The 19,523-nt window shown below is 34.4% G+C and overlaps 1 protein-coding gene and 6 non-coding genes across 9 annotated transcripts in view; all 7 read left to right on the plus strand.

The window, feature by feature from the left end:
- LOC117329019 overlaps positions 1–19,523 on the plus strand; it is a 38,183-nt gene that overhangs the window by 7,946 nt on the left and 10,714 nt on the right. The window contains exons 1-9 of one of the 3 annotated variants that reach the window (XM_033886699.1): positions 2,653–3,057; positions 3,453–3,624; positions 4,755–4,858; positions 5,443–5,568; positions 6,324–6,506; positions 6,764–6,879; positions 7,702–7,825; positions 9,172–9,180; positions 9,557–11,162. The exons of 1 other annotated variant lie outside the window; for it this stretch is intronic. In XM_033886699.1, coding sequence (XP_033742590.1) covers positions 3,533–3,624; positions 4,755–4,858; positions 5,443–5,568; positions 6,324–6,506; positions 6,764–6,879; positions 7,702–7,825; positions 9,172–9,180; positions 9,557–9,969 — 1,167 coding nt within the window. In that variant the 5' untranslated portion in view covers positions 2,653–3,057; positions 3,453–3,532 and the 3' untranslated portion in view covers positions 9,970–11,162. Of the gene's footprint in view, positions 1–2,652; positions 3,058–3,452; positions 3,625–4,754; positions 4,859–5,442; positions 5,569–6,323; positions 6,507–6,763; positions 6,880–7,701; positions 7,826–9,171; positions 9,181–9,556; positions 11,163–19,523 lie in introns of those variants that run through there. One more of the 3 variants, XM_033886697.1, reaches the window with a different exon arrangement.
- Positions 11,329–11,400, plus strand: Trnah-gug. Its single transcript has one exon. It is a non-coding gene; the product is annotated as a tRNA-His (tRNA).
- Trnah-gug lies at positions 12,179–12,250 on the plus strand. The gene has a single exon. It is a non-coding gene; the product is annotated as a tRNA-His (tRNA).
- Positions 14,044–14,115, plus strand: Trnah-gug. Its single transcript has one exon. It is a non-coding gene; the product is annotated as a tRNA-His (tRNA).
- Trnah-gug lies at positions 15,906–15,977 on the plus strand. Its single transcript has one exon. It is a non-coding gene; the product is annotated as a tRNA-His (tRNA).
- Positions 17,382–17,453, plus strand: Trnah-gug. The gene has a single exon. It is a non-coding gene; the product is annotated as a tRNA-His (tRNA).
- On the plus strand, positions 19,321–19,392 carry Trnah-gug. Its single transcript has one exon. It is a non-coding gene; the product is annotated as a tRNA-His (tRNA).

Below are 19,523 nucleotides of genomic sequence, written 5' to 3' on the forward strand. Positions count from 1 at the left end.
TGAAAATAGTACAAGGATAATAAGGTCAGGTGCTCCGGAAGGGTAAGCGTCTTTTGTTTAATCGACGACACCCGACATGAAATCTTGGTCACGACGACACCCGACATGACATCTAGGTCAAATATGAGTGAACTTACACTCTGAAATAGAGTTAGGGTGAAAACGGAACCACTGGGCGTATCGACAACAAGCATCAAATACGTCTAGTTTCATATCGCACAAGGACAGATAACATTTCCAAGTGAATCATGATGTCGGCCATAACACTTCCTCTTGGTCTTCATCAACCTGCATCCCTCGAAACCTTTGTTGTTACTTTCTACGTCAGTAGACAATATCTGTCGTGGATAATTTTGATAATGGGAAATTGGATATTGAATCAAATGGGACATGTTAGGGAATGCAGATATTTTGCTATCTATAAAGGGAATATTAACAATTGGGGAATTAATTAAATTATGAGTTAACACCTCCTCCCTTCTATAACATGGGATATTTCAATTCCCTCGATAACCGTCTGGATTTAACCACATTTTGGTCAATAACATGACCAAAAACTACTAGGATGACGAAACGGTTGTGTGATACAGCTTTACAGACATTATTCCCGATACATAATACTACATCCATACCTACAGATGCCATACAGATGTCATTCACCCACGTGTCTGTTAACAAACCTGAATGTATTGCTAATAAATAATTTTCATATCATACACGTGTTCTACTGAGCATGCTAGATATATTCGTTCAAAATAACAGAGACGTATTGCGAGGCGGCAGTGATTAAGCATTCAATATATTGCAGAAGGTACTAGCCATCACAGCAATGTCGACAATACTCGTCAACATTCCAGCTGACCAGTGTTTAGAAGCATGCTATTTTCGAATGGACGTAGTAAACATTAGCTCAGTAAAATAAAGACTGATAAATCAGATCGTTTTATATTCAATTATGCAAGCAACTTTATAGGTCGATTGTACGTGGAAATTTTAATTGTGGAATACTGGCATCACAAACATGTCACTTTGCAATCCATATTATCACCCGATCTCCCTTATGGAGACCTATGCCTCTGTCCTGGACCACCACTGAGACAACAGGACTTTAAACAAAAGGGCACTTGGTGACACGAGTGTATAAGCAAGGAACCGGGACTGGCCAATAGATACGTAAAACGGTAAATCGATCAGGAAAATCTGCGCCATAGTAACATGACTTTCGGGTGACAGGATCGGTATGCATTGTAACATTCCGTCAGGACATGGTGCCGATCGATGTACTGGGAAGGTATATATGACATAATGAAGCCAGGAATCGGGTATCTGTGTACATATCAACGCAGATATGTTTGAGAAGAAATATAAAATCAATATAGCTATTCTCTCCTCCCTGCTTCATATTACATAACTTTTATCTTACAATACATGCTGAAATCATTTCAAACGGACTATTGTTTTTCAGTTTTGAACAAGATTTTGCTTTACATGTAACAACAGATAAATGTCCAATACAATAAATAAATGTACAGTTTTATATTGAAAAGGGACTAGAAATTGGTATCCCGAAATTATTAACACATAAACCATTGTTTAAGCAACGAACTTCAATTTTTAGATTTATTTGTAGTACAACACTTGTTGAATGATACATACAAGCTGGTTTTTGCACTATATAAAATTGATCTTTACATAAACAGTATGGACCTTGCTATTAATCATAGAAGTTACAACACCAGACAAATTGTGAAAGGTCAAACAAGTGATTCGTAAGATATTAATGGAGGAGATTCTTTGATTTGTGACCTTTTCATGTGGACACGAACTCGGTCAAACAAACCCTACGGATTGAGTAATCCTTTGAATGGTCCAGTTCTATTATCCTGTAAACAATACAAAATACCAAATTAAACACTATATTTTATTAACATTTGTTAATATTAAAATCAGTGTATAGCCACTGATAACTACAACCAGTGTTCACACGAATGTATGTGTAAACACACGTTAGGAATGGTGTTATGGATTTATCAAAACTACACTGATATGACTCGGATATATGCACCTATAATCACTTTTAAAACCCCTCTGCTTTACTGTTAACGATAAAAGGCTTCCTGACGAATTAGATTTTTTAATCCTTGTATGTTTAGAGAGCTTTCCCCAATTTAATTGAAATGAATCCGATGAATGATATAATCCCTCTATTCAGTTCTTTTTCCTACAATTGTAAATAGGGTGTACCATTATATAAACATCATTCTCACCGAGTATAAACTACTCTGTACATTCACACACAATATATTGTTGTGTCACGTTTGATCTGTGTTTCTCTAAGTCACATTTTTTTATCGAGTTTCAATCGTGATTTTTTTTACATATTTCAGATCAGGAAGATTTAATTGTAAATACAATTTCTACCTGTTCCTGATATCCAGTTTAATTAGGTTTGATCCAAGTCCGTTCTCGTGCCATGGGTTTAGATTTTAAAACGACGACTAAGGTTTGATCTCCTTATGAACCAGCGGAATTATCAAATCAATTTGACGTATAGACTTACGCCTTCGTAAAATGATATATTCCAAACTGTTAGTACCTGATTACTCTTCTGTTGCTGTTTTCATGTCCTTAACCATCCTTGATGCAAGTTAACGACATGGTCTTAACGTTAAAGAATGTTAATAACATATTTCATAATTCTATAAATAGTAAGGAAAAAAGATGGAGTAAGATGTTTTGTAAGCTAGGACAAAATATACAGCAGGAAATTGGCCAATACATTGACAAAGGGTTAAACTACCGTCCTTATGACAGTGTGTCGTGACAAATGCACTTTTAATGTCATTGTTGTCAAATTGCATCACGATGTGTGTCTTGTGTAGCTAACATCACGTGCATTCACGTGTGCGTGAAATGTCATCGTCAGTTACACGTCTTTATTTTCCTACACGAAGCATCGTCGTATTTCTGTACCAGAGAAAAGCTGTCACATAATTCCCCGAGCACCCAATAACTCACCACGTCACATCAGACTCCATGACAAATCACCCAGTTAAGGTAAGCACTATCATTATGTAATACCTGTAATGAAAGTATCTACTTATTCCGGTCAGTTGATATTTTTGGCAATGTTTTCGTGTCTGGGTATGATATACATGTATTTTGTCGATATCAACGCTTTGATTCCATAAATGGTTCGTACTGAAATTTACTTTTTTTTGTAAACAAGTAATGTGGATTTGAATAATAGCGACACACGTTTTGTTAAACGATCATAAGGTCACGTGGGTTTTACTTCTCATTCTTGAATTGAGTTGATACAATTTTTTTATTAACGTGAGATTCAAATATTGTCGTGAAAGACGTATCGGGTACATATATCTTGTGTATCAATATAACATGTAATCCGGTCCTTCGAATTTGCAAACTATATATCTAAACTTCAATTACAGAAGAGGCGTGTACCTTCCCAGACGAGATCACTGGCGTTTGGTACAGCGCCGACAAGGGAGCCCTCTCCTTCAACTCCACAATGATCGACGACTATCCCATCTTCATGTCCTACAGTGTTAGCAGTCTCGACTTTGTGTGTGAGGAAAATCAAGGATATAAATATTTACTAAAGTAAGTGCAATCTATATAAGGTATCGATTGTTTAAGTGGTATTTTCTAATTTTGATATATGATGTATATCGCGACACCAGAAACAAGTGCGATCAAATTGTCTTTGTTCATTTTAATGTTTCAGAAAATTATTTTTCTACTTATTGAAGCCAATCTCTGCGTTAAGGAAAAAACAGATAAATAAATCAAAAATAAAAACAACTTTGCGACTGCTTCGTTGTTATCAAACAATAGGTTTCAATGTTTCTGACCATTCGATATCACGATGTCCATTTCAGCTTTCTCTTTTCCCGATGAGTTATGTTAAAAGCGGGTATACAAAAGCAGATAGCATCTATGAGAACAGGGTAGTTATTCTGGCGTTTTATGCCAAATAAATCATTTGTTCGTTATTATACAGAAAACGCCTTTCCGTTTAATTACCCGCAGTTGGTTAAAAACCAAAATGATTTGGGATAATGAAATTGATTTTTTGGTTAAGTTCCACCGTTTAATTGATCGCAGAGACGTCTTGATTCATTGAAGTGTAATGGTAGATTCCAGCTGGGAACCTGTTCCTCAGCTCAGAGAAACATTCTTCATTTATTCACAACATAAACATCAACATCGTAATCCAAGCTTAAAACAGACGGAATAATGAAGAAATGTGAAATCATGTTATACATATTTACATCTATTGTGATATTTATGTTAAATGTAAACATCATGTAATAAAATCTTTACACCTATTGTTATCAGTACGTTAAATGTAAACATCATGTTATATACATATTTACATCTATTGTGATAATTACGTTAAATATAAACATCATGTTATACATATTTTACACCTATTGTGATAATTACGTTAAATATAAACATCATGTTATACATGTTTTACACCTATTGTAATAAATATGTTAATTGTGAACCTCATGTTATAAATATTTCTTTACCTATTGTGATAACTACAATACAAACGGCATATCTTCAAAGATGTTGGTTTTGCTGAATTTCCAATAATATTTACATTGTTCTGTCTGACCTCTAGATAGAAATTAAGTGGCCCGACTATCTATTCTCAGGAAGTGACATACATGTTATTAAGGAAGCAATGCACATTGAGAATTCTAATATTTCTTGTATTTTAGGTCCACCACCACGACTCTTGTATTTGGTAGCTATATCTATGGCTACCTGTGTATAGAGCTGAGACGTGTGTCTCCATACAAGTACTACTATTACTTAGGAACAAGTAAGTAATATATATATATATGATAGGTATAAATCATACTTATCTTATAGAGCAGTATATGACCTTATACAATGTACTGCACAATCGGAACTCCGCGAACTGACTCAAGTCATATCACCCCGATGTTACGCAAACGATTTTTTTTTGTAACAAGTGAACCGTTATTCCCTCTTTCCTTTTTTTATTAAAGATTTATTTGTATTTATAAACTACATACCTGTCATGACGATAACAATTGTATTTTCACCCCCCCCCCCCCCCCCCCGCCCCACCCCAAACACATAATTTTCATGTCCGTAAAATTATTTGATATTTGTTTGAGGGTTATGAATTCAGTTTTCTTGAGAAACAATATAATACTTGCATGGAGGTTAATTTGATATATTCCAAGACAAACTCAACTGATCACCTTTGAAAAAAAAAAAGGGGGGGGGGGGGGGGGGATTAAACGAGTTACAGATATATGGTATTTCATATGGTTTGTTTTGGCATATTATACCCCCGATTTATCGATTTTGAGTTAGAACTAGGGTTTCGGTATATGTCAGTACTCTATAGTAACTTTATAACATACAACATTGCAGCTGTGGAACAGACAGTAAACGAACACATCTACGGACGTGTGGCGGCGGTCACAGTTACCATGACCGACGCTTGCAATAGAGCCGAGCCGTACGAAGACAGCAGTTTCATTATGTTGGTCAAGGATGGTAAGCGTTATACATATTTATAAATTGATGTGTTTTTGTTGTTATTTAAGAATGATCAGCGAATCTGTACGACACCCCCCCTCCCCTTCACCATCTTGTTCCACTTTATACTATAGCCTAGATTATCACGTTTGTTTGTTAATGTCCTGCTGCAGTGTGCCTTATAGTTAGCGCTACTTTAAAGGGAACTTCATCTTAATTACAGTTTTATCGATACTCATTTGATCATGTTATATTATGTTCTGATATAAGGGAGATAACTAGGTTATTAGCCTAATTGCGATGTGGTAATTTTACATTATGTTTTAACATAGATTTTGATCTTTATCCTTTCTAAGGAAATAACTAGGAGAGTAGCTTGAATGTGATGTGGTAGGTACCATAAGATACAATGGTTTACTCTGGTTTATGGTGTTATCTAGTGCGTATCCGATGAAAGGTTAAAAACTTAAAAAGCCTTTTCAGTTATGTATACTTGTCTGTTGTCTACTTCTTATACTTTTGTTGGTATTATTTGTCATGCATTCTTTAATATGCCATTATTACGCCTATAATCGGAGACCATTTTCATTTCTTCTTAACTTACCAAGATTCGTTGCTAATGTTTAGATCAGAAGATATCGAAGTGCATGTTCTGCCTTTGATATTGTACTACCACTTAATTTTAGATTTCTTATATTGTTTGATTATTGTTTGTACAACAAACATTGTATAAATGTTTGTTTAATAATTATTTGATGTTATTGTACTTAAAGGAGCGCCCTACTCCACTCTAGGCGAGGCCTCCTGTACGGGTCTACTGGCCAACTACGGCAGTGTGACGGTAAAAGACTACACCGGCGCAACTTCCTGCACCGGATCGTCCGTTGTCGGATGTTCGGACAGAACACGACAACAGTTCACGTACGCTTCGTGCGCAACAAGCATGGTTTTTTCTAGTAAGTGAATGCCTCTACGTTTTAACAGCTGTAAATCATAAGGGTAATCATAAGCTCTGCTGGTGGGATTTAGTCCCCGTTAACATGTATGTTCGTATGCTAGAGACACCGTTTCAAAATATACAAACGTTATTATTTTCTTTTAAAATAATCGAATAATTAATATTGATAAAATGTTAAATGAGAGCCAAAGACTAGAATATTTGATAAAAATAATAATTCCTTAGAATAAACTGTCAGAGATATTGTGTTTGCAGGTGGAGGATTATTTATGTGTATGAGAGCTACTACATACGGGGATTATATATATCTATCTCTGTGGAACAATGACACGACAGTCGATGATTCGTCTACATTCAGATTTACTTGTATGGTAAGAATGCTTCAACACTCGTAGCAAGAGAATTCACACAAAATGTTTGAATGAAAATTGCCACCAAAATATCAACATTATAATTAATTTTATACAGCAAAATCATTCATGACTCTGAAGCATGGACATAGCTATACCTGTCTTGAGTATAAACTCTATCATACCGTGTGTTTGTATTGTACAAACCTATAACAATTACTTTAAAAATGGCATTTAGCCTAAATGGGGTTGCCAAAAGTCGCCACTAAGACACTTCTGAATGTCTTCCCCACTCGAAAAAAGGGACGACAGTGCGTGTGGACGTTTCCTTGTATTAATATATATTGAAAAATTAAGCGTTATCAAGAAGGAGTTGATACTCGATCTTCAACTTCAAGTCCAAAATGATTTACGTTAACCTTTTTCAAATATAGATGTATACACAACAGTTGCAAAAATGTACCCAACACTCTATTCGTTTTTATATTATAAATATGGAAATTGAAACTGTTTTTATAGATTATACGAATGGAATATATTTGTCTATCGCCCGCATCGCTATAAAAGGGAGAATGCTACTATGTGACCGTTCATGACAATAGTAACTTCCTACATTGTACGTAATAGGGTGGCTTCAATGTTAATGTGTGGTAAGATATATAAGAAATAAAAAGTATTTGTATTTTGTTTTATTATTGTTATATTTCGGGGTACTGTTCTATCACTGCTTGACCAGAATGGGAAGTAATCAGACGATCTATGGTCTAAACTAGGTCTAAATGAAGGGGTATAGTGTCTACCGTTTGTGAGTGATCATAACCTGTATCATTTGCTACCTTTAAGGCGATATCATATGGCGGAGGCAATGCGTTCTTGACAGTGCATCCTAGATATTGTAAGGATGCCTCACAGACCGCCACATCAGTCCCGACCCCCGGGATAATCATGGAGTTCAGCAGCCAGACAGGTGAGAAAGGGTGTTAATGTAATGGCAAACATCGCAGATACCGTTCAATATATTTTACTCTGCAAATGATCACCGCGTTTATAGATAACCTTTGTTATAATGAAAAGCATTGATGGTGGATATGTTCACCTTAAATATACTGTATTAACAAATTACATTGTAAGTCATAAAGATATGTTGATGGCAATTCACAATGAAATATATTTAGACTATTGCAACATGAATACTAGCCACACGATATAAATACACAATGCATATATTAAACTTGTTTTCATATTCATTACATTTTTACCAGTGAAGTATCGCAATTAATGTTATAAAAATGTCTATCATCATTCTTAACAGTTATTTTAACTAGTGATGATATAAAAGATCGTAGCAGATCATTGCTTGTGATGATATAAAAATCGTAGCAGATCATTGCTAGTGATGGAATAAAAATCGTAGCAGAAAACCACTAGTGATGATATAAAAATCGTATCAGGTCATTACCATTGATTATTTAAAAATCGTAACAGATCATTACTTGTGATGATATATAAAATTGTTTTGCTTTTAACCAATCAGACAAGAGCTTTCTAGGTAATCACCGCCAATTTTCAACCAATCAGAAAAGAGCTTCCTATGTTATCAATGCCAATCTTTAACCAATCAGAACAGAGCTTTCTAGATAATCACCGCAAATTTTTAACCAATAAAAAACCGAGATTTCTAGGTAGTTACCACCAACTTTTAACCAATCAGAACAGAGCTTCTTAGGTAACCCCCGCCATTTTTTTCGGTTCAGATCTAAATAAACCTTGAATAGAATAACAAAACACTTTAAACTTAAATCAAACTTAATATTTATATTCCAAATTATGCGATTTACATTCGAGAACTTAGAACCCAAATTTGTGCTATATCAATGAAAAAACTTGGTGATGTAAAACGTAAGCATTTCATGAGATTGAAAGGGTAATACAGTCCATGGCGGTTACCTAGTGTATGAAGTCTAATGAATACGATAAAATACCTTTGGACACCGAATAGGACATCCATGATTTCGCAGAAAAAATAGTATTTTGACAATGCATCACAAGACTAAAGAAATATTAATTGCATTGTTTCAAAAATCGATAAGTTCATAAAAATTGAAACGTTTGACATCCAAGGTGTGCTGGCGAGAATGTGTTTTGGAAAATTAATGATTATTTAACTTATGATAAGATAAGTGTATTTCGATCAATACAATGAATTGATACATATTAAAACCGTATATTTCGTGATCTGTAAACCTACAAGTTTTCTTTCATGAATGACAACGTACAGTACATTAATTCACCTTTTTTTCGTTTTATTCACAGAAACCTGTGGTAAGTAAAAATATGTTCGATACTTTTTCTTATACAATATAAAATCCGGCGATATTACTCTAAAGAAAACAGTTTATATCGTTTTATATAATACATAATAATAATACGTGTTGGTAATATCATCAAGTTAGTTATTGCATGTGCATATATAGAAATAAATGATGCAAAATAAAAATATTTCAAGAATTTAAATTAAAATTGAATGTAAATATATTACATTTTACAGAGATTATATGTCAATATCATTATCATTTGTCTTGTTAATTCGTGCAGTTGTGTTCCACATCGAATTAAAAATGTGCAATTTGTGAATGTAAATGATGTTATATCTATGACTAACTATAGTTTAAATCTATGAATCATATTGCCTATACAGAGCAAATCGTGGATGGTGCTACCTATGTGATGTACATCGTCATCATACTAATATTTGGACCACTGATTATCTTCGGTATATTAGTACTTGGATACTGCTGTAAGAAGAAGGGCTGTCCATGTTCAAAGACAAGCACTTGGTGCAAGAAGAAAGGTGATAACAGTAGTCGTGTGACATCATCTTATTCTGAGAGACAAGACTCGGTCACCAACACTGTGTTTAAGATGAAAAGTCTACCGCCACTTTGGATCAAACACAAGCGTCCTTTTGGACCGATCGTGGAAGCAAACATGATCAAGCCGCTTCCTAAAGTTGAATCTCTGTACAGTAATACAAAGGGAGCTAGGCTCATGTCGTCCAAATCTAGGAAAGGATCACTGGGCAGTTTATTCAGCTTCAACTATAAAACTTAATCATACGTTATATGATTTGACCATTCTTGTAGTAAGTTAACTACATAGCTAGAAAGAAAATGGCCTCCGTAAGAATTATTGTTTAGACGTTCCACATGGTCAGCAATTCTACCCGGATGGATGTTTCATTGTTTCCTTTCTAATGAACAGTGTATATCGAACTATATACCATAGTGTAAGGAACGCTAGTTTGGACAGCTGTACTAATATACCGCTGTTGAAACATTCTATTATAAATCCTGATACATAATTTGTATTACGGCTTTCTGTCGTGTTTTATCATCACATCACTGCTTCCGGAGTATTAGATTGGATATAGAAATAGCTGTGGTGAAAGTTCCTTAGAATGGAACATTATGTTCTCGTCGGCAGTTTAAAACGCCAGGGGACATAACTCTGATTATATCCATTGAGAAGAAGATAGTACACGAGTGTGTGTCGACAATATATGTCTTCGCTTTATACTTAACACCCCTCACAATAGTTACATGTAGCAGTGATGAACATAGGGGGTCATAACATGTGTTTTCCAACCTCCCCCTTCCTATCATATCCTCTTTATGTAAGCTTCATGTCCAATGTTTCGGTTCCGCATGCCATTATCTATTGAAATGTTGGATTGATTCTTACTCGGGTAACATTTGAATTTGTTGTTATTGTTTTCTGTGTATACAGCCGGATTGGTATGAACATGATTAAGAAGCTGTCGTAATTCTAACTCAAGAATGACCAAAGGGGGCAAACTTTGAACAAAGTTAAAAGGTTTGTATTGAAACCCGTGAAAAATAAAAAAGGAGAAAAAGACCAGGTGTCAGTAGATACACTGGCTATGGAAGTGTAGAGAAGGGGAACTGATGAACGTGTTTTTATTTTGTTGGCATATATATATTGTTATTTTGATAATTTCATCTCTGTGCTATTATATATAGTTTTGACGAAATAAATCCTATTAGGAGTAATGACAGTATTGATTGTAAGGTCATCATAAATATGTATACCATGTATACGCATGAGGGTTGATTACAAAAATAATGACCACTAACTCCTGAGTCTGCCTCGCAGCGTCTATATTTTTGTTACTTATGTTTGTATATTTGAAATATGAAATTGTTTTATGACGTTAAACATACTAAGTTATATTGTAACCTGTTCTGTTTCCAAGACTAACATGATAAATCTGTACTGGAAATATATTATGCGTTGAAGTTATTTATCCTGCTATGTGGGGAAATATGTTGTGTCTACGGAATCATTCCTTATCGTTCAACGTATAATCGCCGATCAATGGATTAATTCTCAGTGGCTTGTCAGCGCTTTTAAGTATACATTTATCGACATCTCCGTATATCCGCCAATACAGCCGTGATCGTATAGTGGTTAGTACTTCGCGTTGTGGCCGCGACAACCCAGGTTCGAATCCTGGTCACGGCAGCGAGCTGTGGCAGTCGCTGTTACGGCACGGCGGATTATTTTTAATATTTTGTTTTGTAATTTTTTTTTATCATTGAAATAAAAACATGCTATACAAATATGTGTATATTCATTTCATATATCATTCTCAATGTTTGATTATTTGCCTAAAAACAAACAAAACCTCGGTATATGATCAGATATACTAAAAAGTAGATATGATGTGATGGTGTGTTATAGAGACAACTAGGACACCTTTATTCTGTCAAGCCTACGTTATCAAACATGTACAAACCGTCATATGATACTGTTACTCGTGTTTAACAGACAACATTATGACTAAATACAAAAAACAACAATTTTGTTCCTGTCATGTGGAAAAATGTTCAAAAACTCTAATATGAAAAGGCGTTTTAAATATAAGGTGATTCAGAAAACGGTTCCATAACAAAATTGCTGACATGTATTTGCTATCTTGGATCAGTGTGAATGGCTATGGAGAGATAATATGGACTGTGACATATCGCACCTGTCGTGTAAGGTCCTTAGATACATCAAACTACAGGTTTACCTACACCATTGGATGTTAATTGAAATAATCAAAGAAAATTTCAACCAATTCGACTAGTTAATGCATATTTGAATGCAAGTTAGTACGGAAATAATTTCTTAAAATTAAAATTCAAGTGTCAAGCTATTTTACGGTAAGTTGAATATAAAATCCGTCATGATAAGACAATCAGCTTGTCAGCGCCTTTAAGTATTCATTTATCGACATCTTCGTATATCCGCCAATACAGCCGTGATCGTATAGTGGTTAGTACTTCGCGTTGTGGCCGCGACAACCCAGGTTCGAATCCTGGTCACGGCAGCGAGCTGTGTCTGTCGCTGTTACGGCACGGCGAATTATTTTTATATATGAATTTAATTTTTTTAGTAATCTCTTCTCAAGATATATTTTCATTAACCTACAAAGATATTCGAACGAGATACAAAATAACTATTATCGATTTTTCAAAAAGTAGTAAGAATTTAACGTATTCTTGTTTGAATGATTTGTCTATTCAAAATGCAACATACTTTGTATTTGAAATCATTTTGAAACTGATTTTTCTTAATTGTAAATTGCTGCCACTTCTGATTGATTAATTTGAAGTTGCACTGCGTGTTTTCAGTAAATGTCAACGACATAATTACAATATGTCACCGGAAGTCGGGAACTGCTCATATGAGGGGTAGGCTCAATTTTTTGCCATTCTAATATAATAACTCTGATGGTGTAATATCTTCCCCTTCTTCGGATGAGAGGTAGTATTGATATGACTGTACTGACTGGCGATAATGGTTACTTTAGCACCTGAACTCTTCAATACATTATCGAAGTGATTTGACAGAACAGCTTGCATCAGAAGATATTGAATCCTTCTGACTTTTTGTATCAAAAACTTTGACATTAAGGGTAGATTTTACGTTGTTGTCTCTATATATCGTGAAAACCTGATTTGAGACGGCATTGTGTCTTGCTATCATCCTCATAACTGGTACACCAAGCCATGTTATACAACGTTATCGACTGTCTTCTATCAGTATTAGGTAATCATGTTTAGAAGGTCATTTGATAAAGACACGGCATTCGAATGTCAACAAACAAAATATTTCTATAGATATTAAATAAATATTGATAAATGTTATATCTTTATTAAAATTTCATTTGAAAAATTAGTTCTTGGATTGGTATAGATTTATAAAAGAACATACAATGTATTTGTGGTCAGCAATGCGTTTCGTTGACGATAAATACACGCATATTCAGAACTAATAACGCATATCCGCCAATACAGCCGTGATCGTATAGTTGTTGGTACTTCGCGTTGTGGCCCTCAATCTAAGGATTAACATTGAAATAAAACATGCTATACAAATATGTGTATCTTTATTTCATATATCATTTTTAATACTGGACTATTTGCCTAAAAATAAACAAAACCTCGCGATATGATCAGATATAGATATGATGTGATGGCGTGTTATATAGACAACTAGGGCACCTTTATTCTGTCAAACCTACGTTATCAAACATGTACAAACCGTCATATGATACTGTTACTTGTGTTTAACAGACAACATTATGATAAAATACAAAAAAACAACAATTTTGTTCCTGTCATGTGGAAAAATGTTCACAAACCCTAATATGAAAAGGCGTTTTAAATCTAAGGTGATTCTGAATACTGTTCCGTAACAAAGTTCCTGACATGCATGTATTTGCTATCTTGGATAAGACTGAATGACTTTGGCGAGATAATATGGACTGTGACATGTCGCACCTGCTGTGTAAGATCCTTAGATTAAGGTATATACAACAAACTAAAGTATCACCTACACCATTGAATGTAAATTGACATAATAAAAATAAATTCAATCCATCCGACTATTTAATGCATGTTACTACAGAAATCATTCATTAAAATTTAAATTCCAGCGTTTAACTATTTTACAGTATTAAAACTATAAAATCCGTCAAAATCAGACCATCAGGTTTAAATCTAATTCGTAACGCTAAATCGTTCAACGGATCATCGCCGATCAATGGATTAATTCTCAGCGGCTTGTCAGCGCCTTTAAGTATTCATTTATCGACATCTCCGTATATCCGCCAATACAGCCGTGATCGTATAGTGGTTAGTACTTCGCGTTGTGGCCGCGACAACCCAGGTTCGAATCCTGGTCACGGCAGCGAGCTGTGTCAGTCGCTGTTACGGCACGGTGGATTATTTTTATATATGAATTCAAACAAATTAATAATTTTCTCGAAAGATATATTTTCATTAATCTACAAAGATATTATAACGAGATATACAATAATTGTTATCGAGTTTCACAATGTAGTTAGAATTTACCGTTTTCTATTAAATCTTGTTTGAATGATTTGTTTATTAAAATGACACCATATCTTAAAACTGAATTGTGCTAATTGTAGATCGCTGCCACTTCTACCTGATTAATTTGAAGTTGCACTGCGTGTTTTCGTACTCATCAACGATATAATCATATGGGGGTATAATCACTTTTTCATTCTAGAATTACCACTCTGACTGATGGTTAAATTACAGACCTTGTACATTATCGTATGTATCACACAATCTTTGAATATAGCGATGTGTTCTCAGATGACCAACAATGCCTTGGTTTCCATATTTCATTTCCAAGATTAAGAAATACGATTTCCATTGTTCACGTTTAAGTAAACTATTATAAACTATTACCCTCCCTTTCATTTAGTGACATGTAACATTGGTATGGTTGTATAATGAATGGCGATAATGGTTACGTTCACTGCCCGAAATCTTCAATACATTCTCGAAGTCATTTGACAGAATCTTTGTGACATCACTGGAAGATATTACATGTTTTCTATATATTGTGAAAACCTTAATGTCAGACAGCATTGTGTTTCCCTATCATCATTCACAGAGTTTACCACGCCATATTATGGAACGTGGTCGACTTTCCTCATATCATTATTAGGTAATCATGTTCAGAAGGTTTCTTGACAAAGACACCATATTACATTTGATAATACTTCGCGTTGTGGCTGCGACAATCCTGGTTCGAATTTTGCTCGCGACAGCGAGCTATGTCAGTCGCTGTTCAGGCACGTTGGATTATTTTTTATAAATAATTGAAAAATCAAGAATTTCCTTGCTTGAAATATTTTCGTAAAGCTACACAGATATCCAAACGAGGTTTAAAGTAATTGTTATCGATTCTCGTAAAGTAGTGAGAATGTAACGTTTTCCATAAAATTTTGTTTTAATGATTTGTCTATTCAATATGATACCATCTGAAACTGATTTTTCCTATTTGTAAATAGCTGCCACCTCTATTTGAATAATTTGTAGCCGTACTGTGTTCAGTAAAAAGTGCGATACAATAACAAGCAACCATTCATTTTCTTTCTAGTAGCATTCTTCCGATGGTATGATGCCTTCACATTCCTCGGGTGAGATGTAGTATTTATATGACTGAACTGACTGGCGATAATGGTTACTTTAGCACCTGAACTCTTCAATAAATTCTCGAAGTGATTTCACAGAACAGGTTGCATCAGAAGATATTGAATCCATCTGACTTTACGTATCAAAAGCTTTGACATTAAGGGTAGATTTTACGTTTTTTTGTCTCTATATATCGTGAAAACCTGATTTGAGACAGCATTCATCATCATAACTGGTACACCAAGCCATGTTATACAACGTTATCGACTGTCTTCTATCAGTATTAGGTAATCATGTTTAGAAGGTCATTTGATAAAGACACGGCATTCGAATGTCAACAAACAAAATATTTCTATAGATATTAAATGCATGTTAATAAATGTTATATCTTTATTAAAATTTACTTTGGTAAGTGAGGGTTTGGATTGGTACAGATTAATAAATGGACAGGTTTGAGGCCAGCAATGCGTTTCGTTGACGATAGATACAACTCATATTTAGAACTAATAACGCATATCCGCCAATACAGCCGTGATCGTATAGTGGTTAGTACTTCGCGTTGTGGCCGCGACAACCCAGGTTCGAATCCTGGTCACGGCAGCGAGCTGTGTCAGTCGCTGTTACGGCACGGTGGATTATTTTTATATATGAATTCAAACAAATTAATAATTTTCTCGAAAGATATATTTTCATTAATCTACAAAGATATTATAACGAGATATACAATAATTGTATTGATTATTTTTGATATTTTGTTTTGTTATTATTTTCAAACATTACATGGAATATAGAAATATACAAATATGCTTAACTTTATTTCTAACAAACTATGTATAATATTTAAGGCCAACAACAATTAATTACTGCAGGATATATTTTGACAGTTATCGCATATCAGTGGTGAGGTATTGACAACAAAATATATTTAATATTTAACGAATTTCTGGTATTTAGAACAAAGTACGGATTACTATCACATGATGCTATGGGCTTTTGAGAAACCCCGTACTTTACTTCTTGGACATCCACATGTAAGATGTAATACGTGCTTATTATCATCAAATTCGTCCTACTGACTATATGGAATTATCGGTGGTTCTATTTATTAAAAAACTTCGCTAATAAATAGAACAATCGATAATTCCTCAGTGACGCCGTCGAATCCAATAGGAAAATGGCTTGATGTGAAAGATAAATGTCATGCCATAGTAAATAGATGTATTCACAAGCGTAGGGAATACGATAGGCAGTGTATAATGTATGTTTATAGTGTTTAGTTCGTCTCCAAATTAAGGAAGGCAGCTTGCGAAACCTCAGTGTCACTGAAATCCAAACACTGCGCCATAAAAATGTTGTTGCCCTGTCGGAGTACTTTTTTTCGCATGGTAGACTGTCAAACTGTCGATCTTCGTTTTGGCGGAGGCGCCGATTCGATGGTGTCGACTTGACTGAAATCAGCCATCTACTGTAAAATTCCATAATTAAATTAATAATTAATTAACTTCAAACCAAAAATATAAAAAAAGAATCTCAATTTTTGAAGGGTGGTAAATACGTTGTAAATATGTACATGTATTCATTTTTATGTTTTCAATCTATAACACCTATATTATTAAATAGTATATTACAACTTGAGTCAGATATCGTCAAATCTTAAGTGACAGACAGTATTGTTTTTTATTGATCATCAGTCCCAGGACGTCCTAGCTTCTATGACGTCACATTATATAATGTTATCGACTGTCTTCGTATCAGTATCTAAGGTATAATGTCTATATATAGAAGTCACTTGACGTAGAAACCCACAGGTCATCAAAATATGTTGTTTTTTTCAGATTCAATAAGTATTTTACAAATTTCTTTATCTGGATCTAACATTGCGTTTGATAAAATGGGCTCTAGATTGGACAAAACTAATGAATTCATATTTGAACTGAACAATGTAATTCGTTAGCGATAAATACACTCTTAGTTTAGTACTAGCTGTACATATCCGCAAATACAGCCGTGATCGTATAGTGGTTAGTACTTCGTGTTGTGGCTGCGACAACCCAGGTTCGAATCCTGGTCACGGCAGCGAGCTGTGTCTGTCGCTGTTACGGCACGGCGGATGATATATTTTTTTACATATGAATTAAAAATATTAATAATCCCCCTGCAAGATATATTTTCATTAACCTACAAAGATATTCTAACGAGATATAAAATAATTGTTAACAATTTTCACAAAGTAGTAACAATGTAACGTATTCTATTAAATCTTTTTTGAATGATTTGTCTTTTCGAAATGCAACATATTTGAAACCATTTTGAAAATGATACTTCCTAATTGTAAATCGCTGCTTCTTGTACTTGATGAATTTGAAGTTGCACTGCGTGTTTTCGTACCCATCAACGATAAAATCATATGGGGATTTAATCACTTTTTCATTCTAGAATTACCACTCTGACTGATCGTTTAATTACAGAACTTGTACATTGTCGTATGTATAACACAATCTTTGTGAATAGTGATGTGTACTTAGGTGACCGACAATGCCTTGGTTTCCATATTTCATTTCCAAGATTTAATTAGAAATATGATTCCACTGTTCACGTTTATATAAACAATTATAAACTCTGCCAGTATTCCTATTTTTGTATAATCGCCTTCCCTTTCTTTTATTGACATGTAACATTGGTATGGTTGTATAATGAATGGCGATAATGGTTACGTTCACTACCCGAAATCTTCAATACATTCTCAGAGTTATTTAACAGAATCCCTGTGACATCACTGGGAGATGTTACATGTTTTCTATATATTGTGAAAACCTTAATGTCAGACAGCATTGTGTTTCCCTATCATCATTCACGGAGTTTACCACACCATATTATTGAACGTGGTCGACTTTCCTCATATCAGTATTAGGTAATCATGACCAGAAGGTTTCTTGACAAAGACGCTGTATTACATTTGATAATACTTCGCGTTGAGGCTGCGACAATCCTGGTTCGAATTTTGCTCACGACAGCTAGCTATGTCAGTCGCTGTTCAGGCACGTTGAATTTTTTTTTTTTTTTTTTATAAATAATTGAAAAATCATCAAGAATTTCCTTGCTTGATATATTTTCGTAAACCTACAAAGATATCCAACGAGGTTTAAAGTAGTTGTAATCGATTCTCGCAAAGTAGTGAGAATGTAACGTTTTCCATAAAATTTTGTTTTAATGATTTGTCTATTCAATATGACATCATACTTTCAACCCATTTGAAACTGATTTTTCCTATTTGTAAATAGCTGCCACCTCTATTTGAATAATGTGTAGTCCCACTGTTGTCAGTAAACAGTGCGATACAATAACAAGCAACCATATATTTTCTTTCTAGTAGCATTCTTCCGATGGTATAATGCCTTCACATTCTTCGGGTGAGATGTGGTATTTATACGACTGAACTGACTGGCGATAATGGTTACTTTAGCACCTGAACTCTTCAATACATTATCGAAGTGATTTGACAGAACAGATTGCATCAGAAGATATTGAATGCATCTGACTTTTTGTATCAAAAACTTTGACATTAAGGGTAGATTTTACGTTGTTGTCTCTATATATCGTGAAAACCTGATTTGAGACGGCATTGTGTCTTGCTATCATCCTCATAACTGGTACACCAAGCCATGTTATACAACGTTATCGACTGTCTTCTATCAGTATTAGGTAATCATGTTTAGAAGGTCATTTGATAAAGACACGGCATTCGAATGTCAACAAACAAAATATTTCTATAGATATTAAATGCATGTTAATAAATGTTATATCTTTATTAAAATTTACTTTGGTAAGTGAGGGTTTGGATTGGTACAGATTAATAAATGGACAGGTTTGAGGCCAGCAATGCGTTTCGTTGACGATAGATACAACTCATATTTAGAACTAATAACGCATATCCGCCAATACAGCCGTGATCGTATAGTGGTTAGTACTTCGCGTTGTGGCCGCGACAACCCAGGTTCGAATCCTGGTCACGGCAGCGAGCTGTGTCAGTCGCTTATACGGCACGGTGCATTATTTTTATATATGAATTCAAACAAATTAATAATTTTCTCGAAAGATATATTTTCATTAATCTACAAAGATATTATAACGAGATATACAATAATT

This window comes from Pecten maximus, chromosome 6 (assembly GCF_902652985.1).
Source record: "Pecten maximus chromosome 6, xPecMax1.1, whole genome shotgun sequence".
Lineage (NCBI taxonomy): Eukaryota > Metazoa > Mollusca > Bivalvia > Pectinida > Pectinidae > Pecten > Pecten maximus.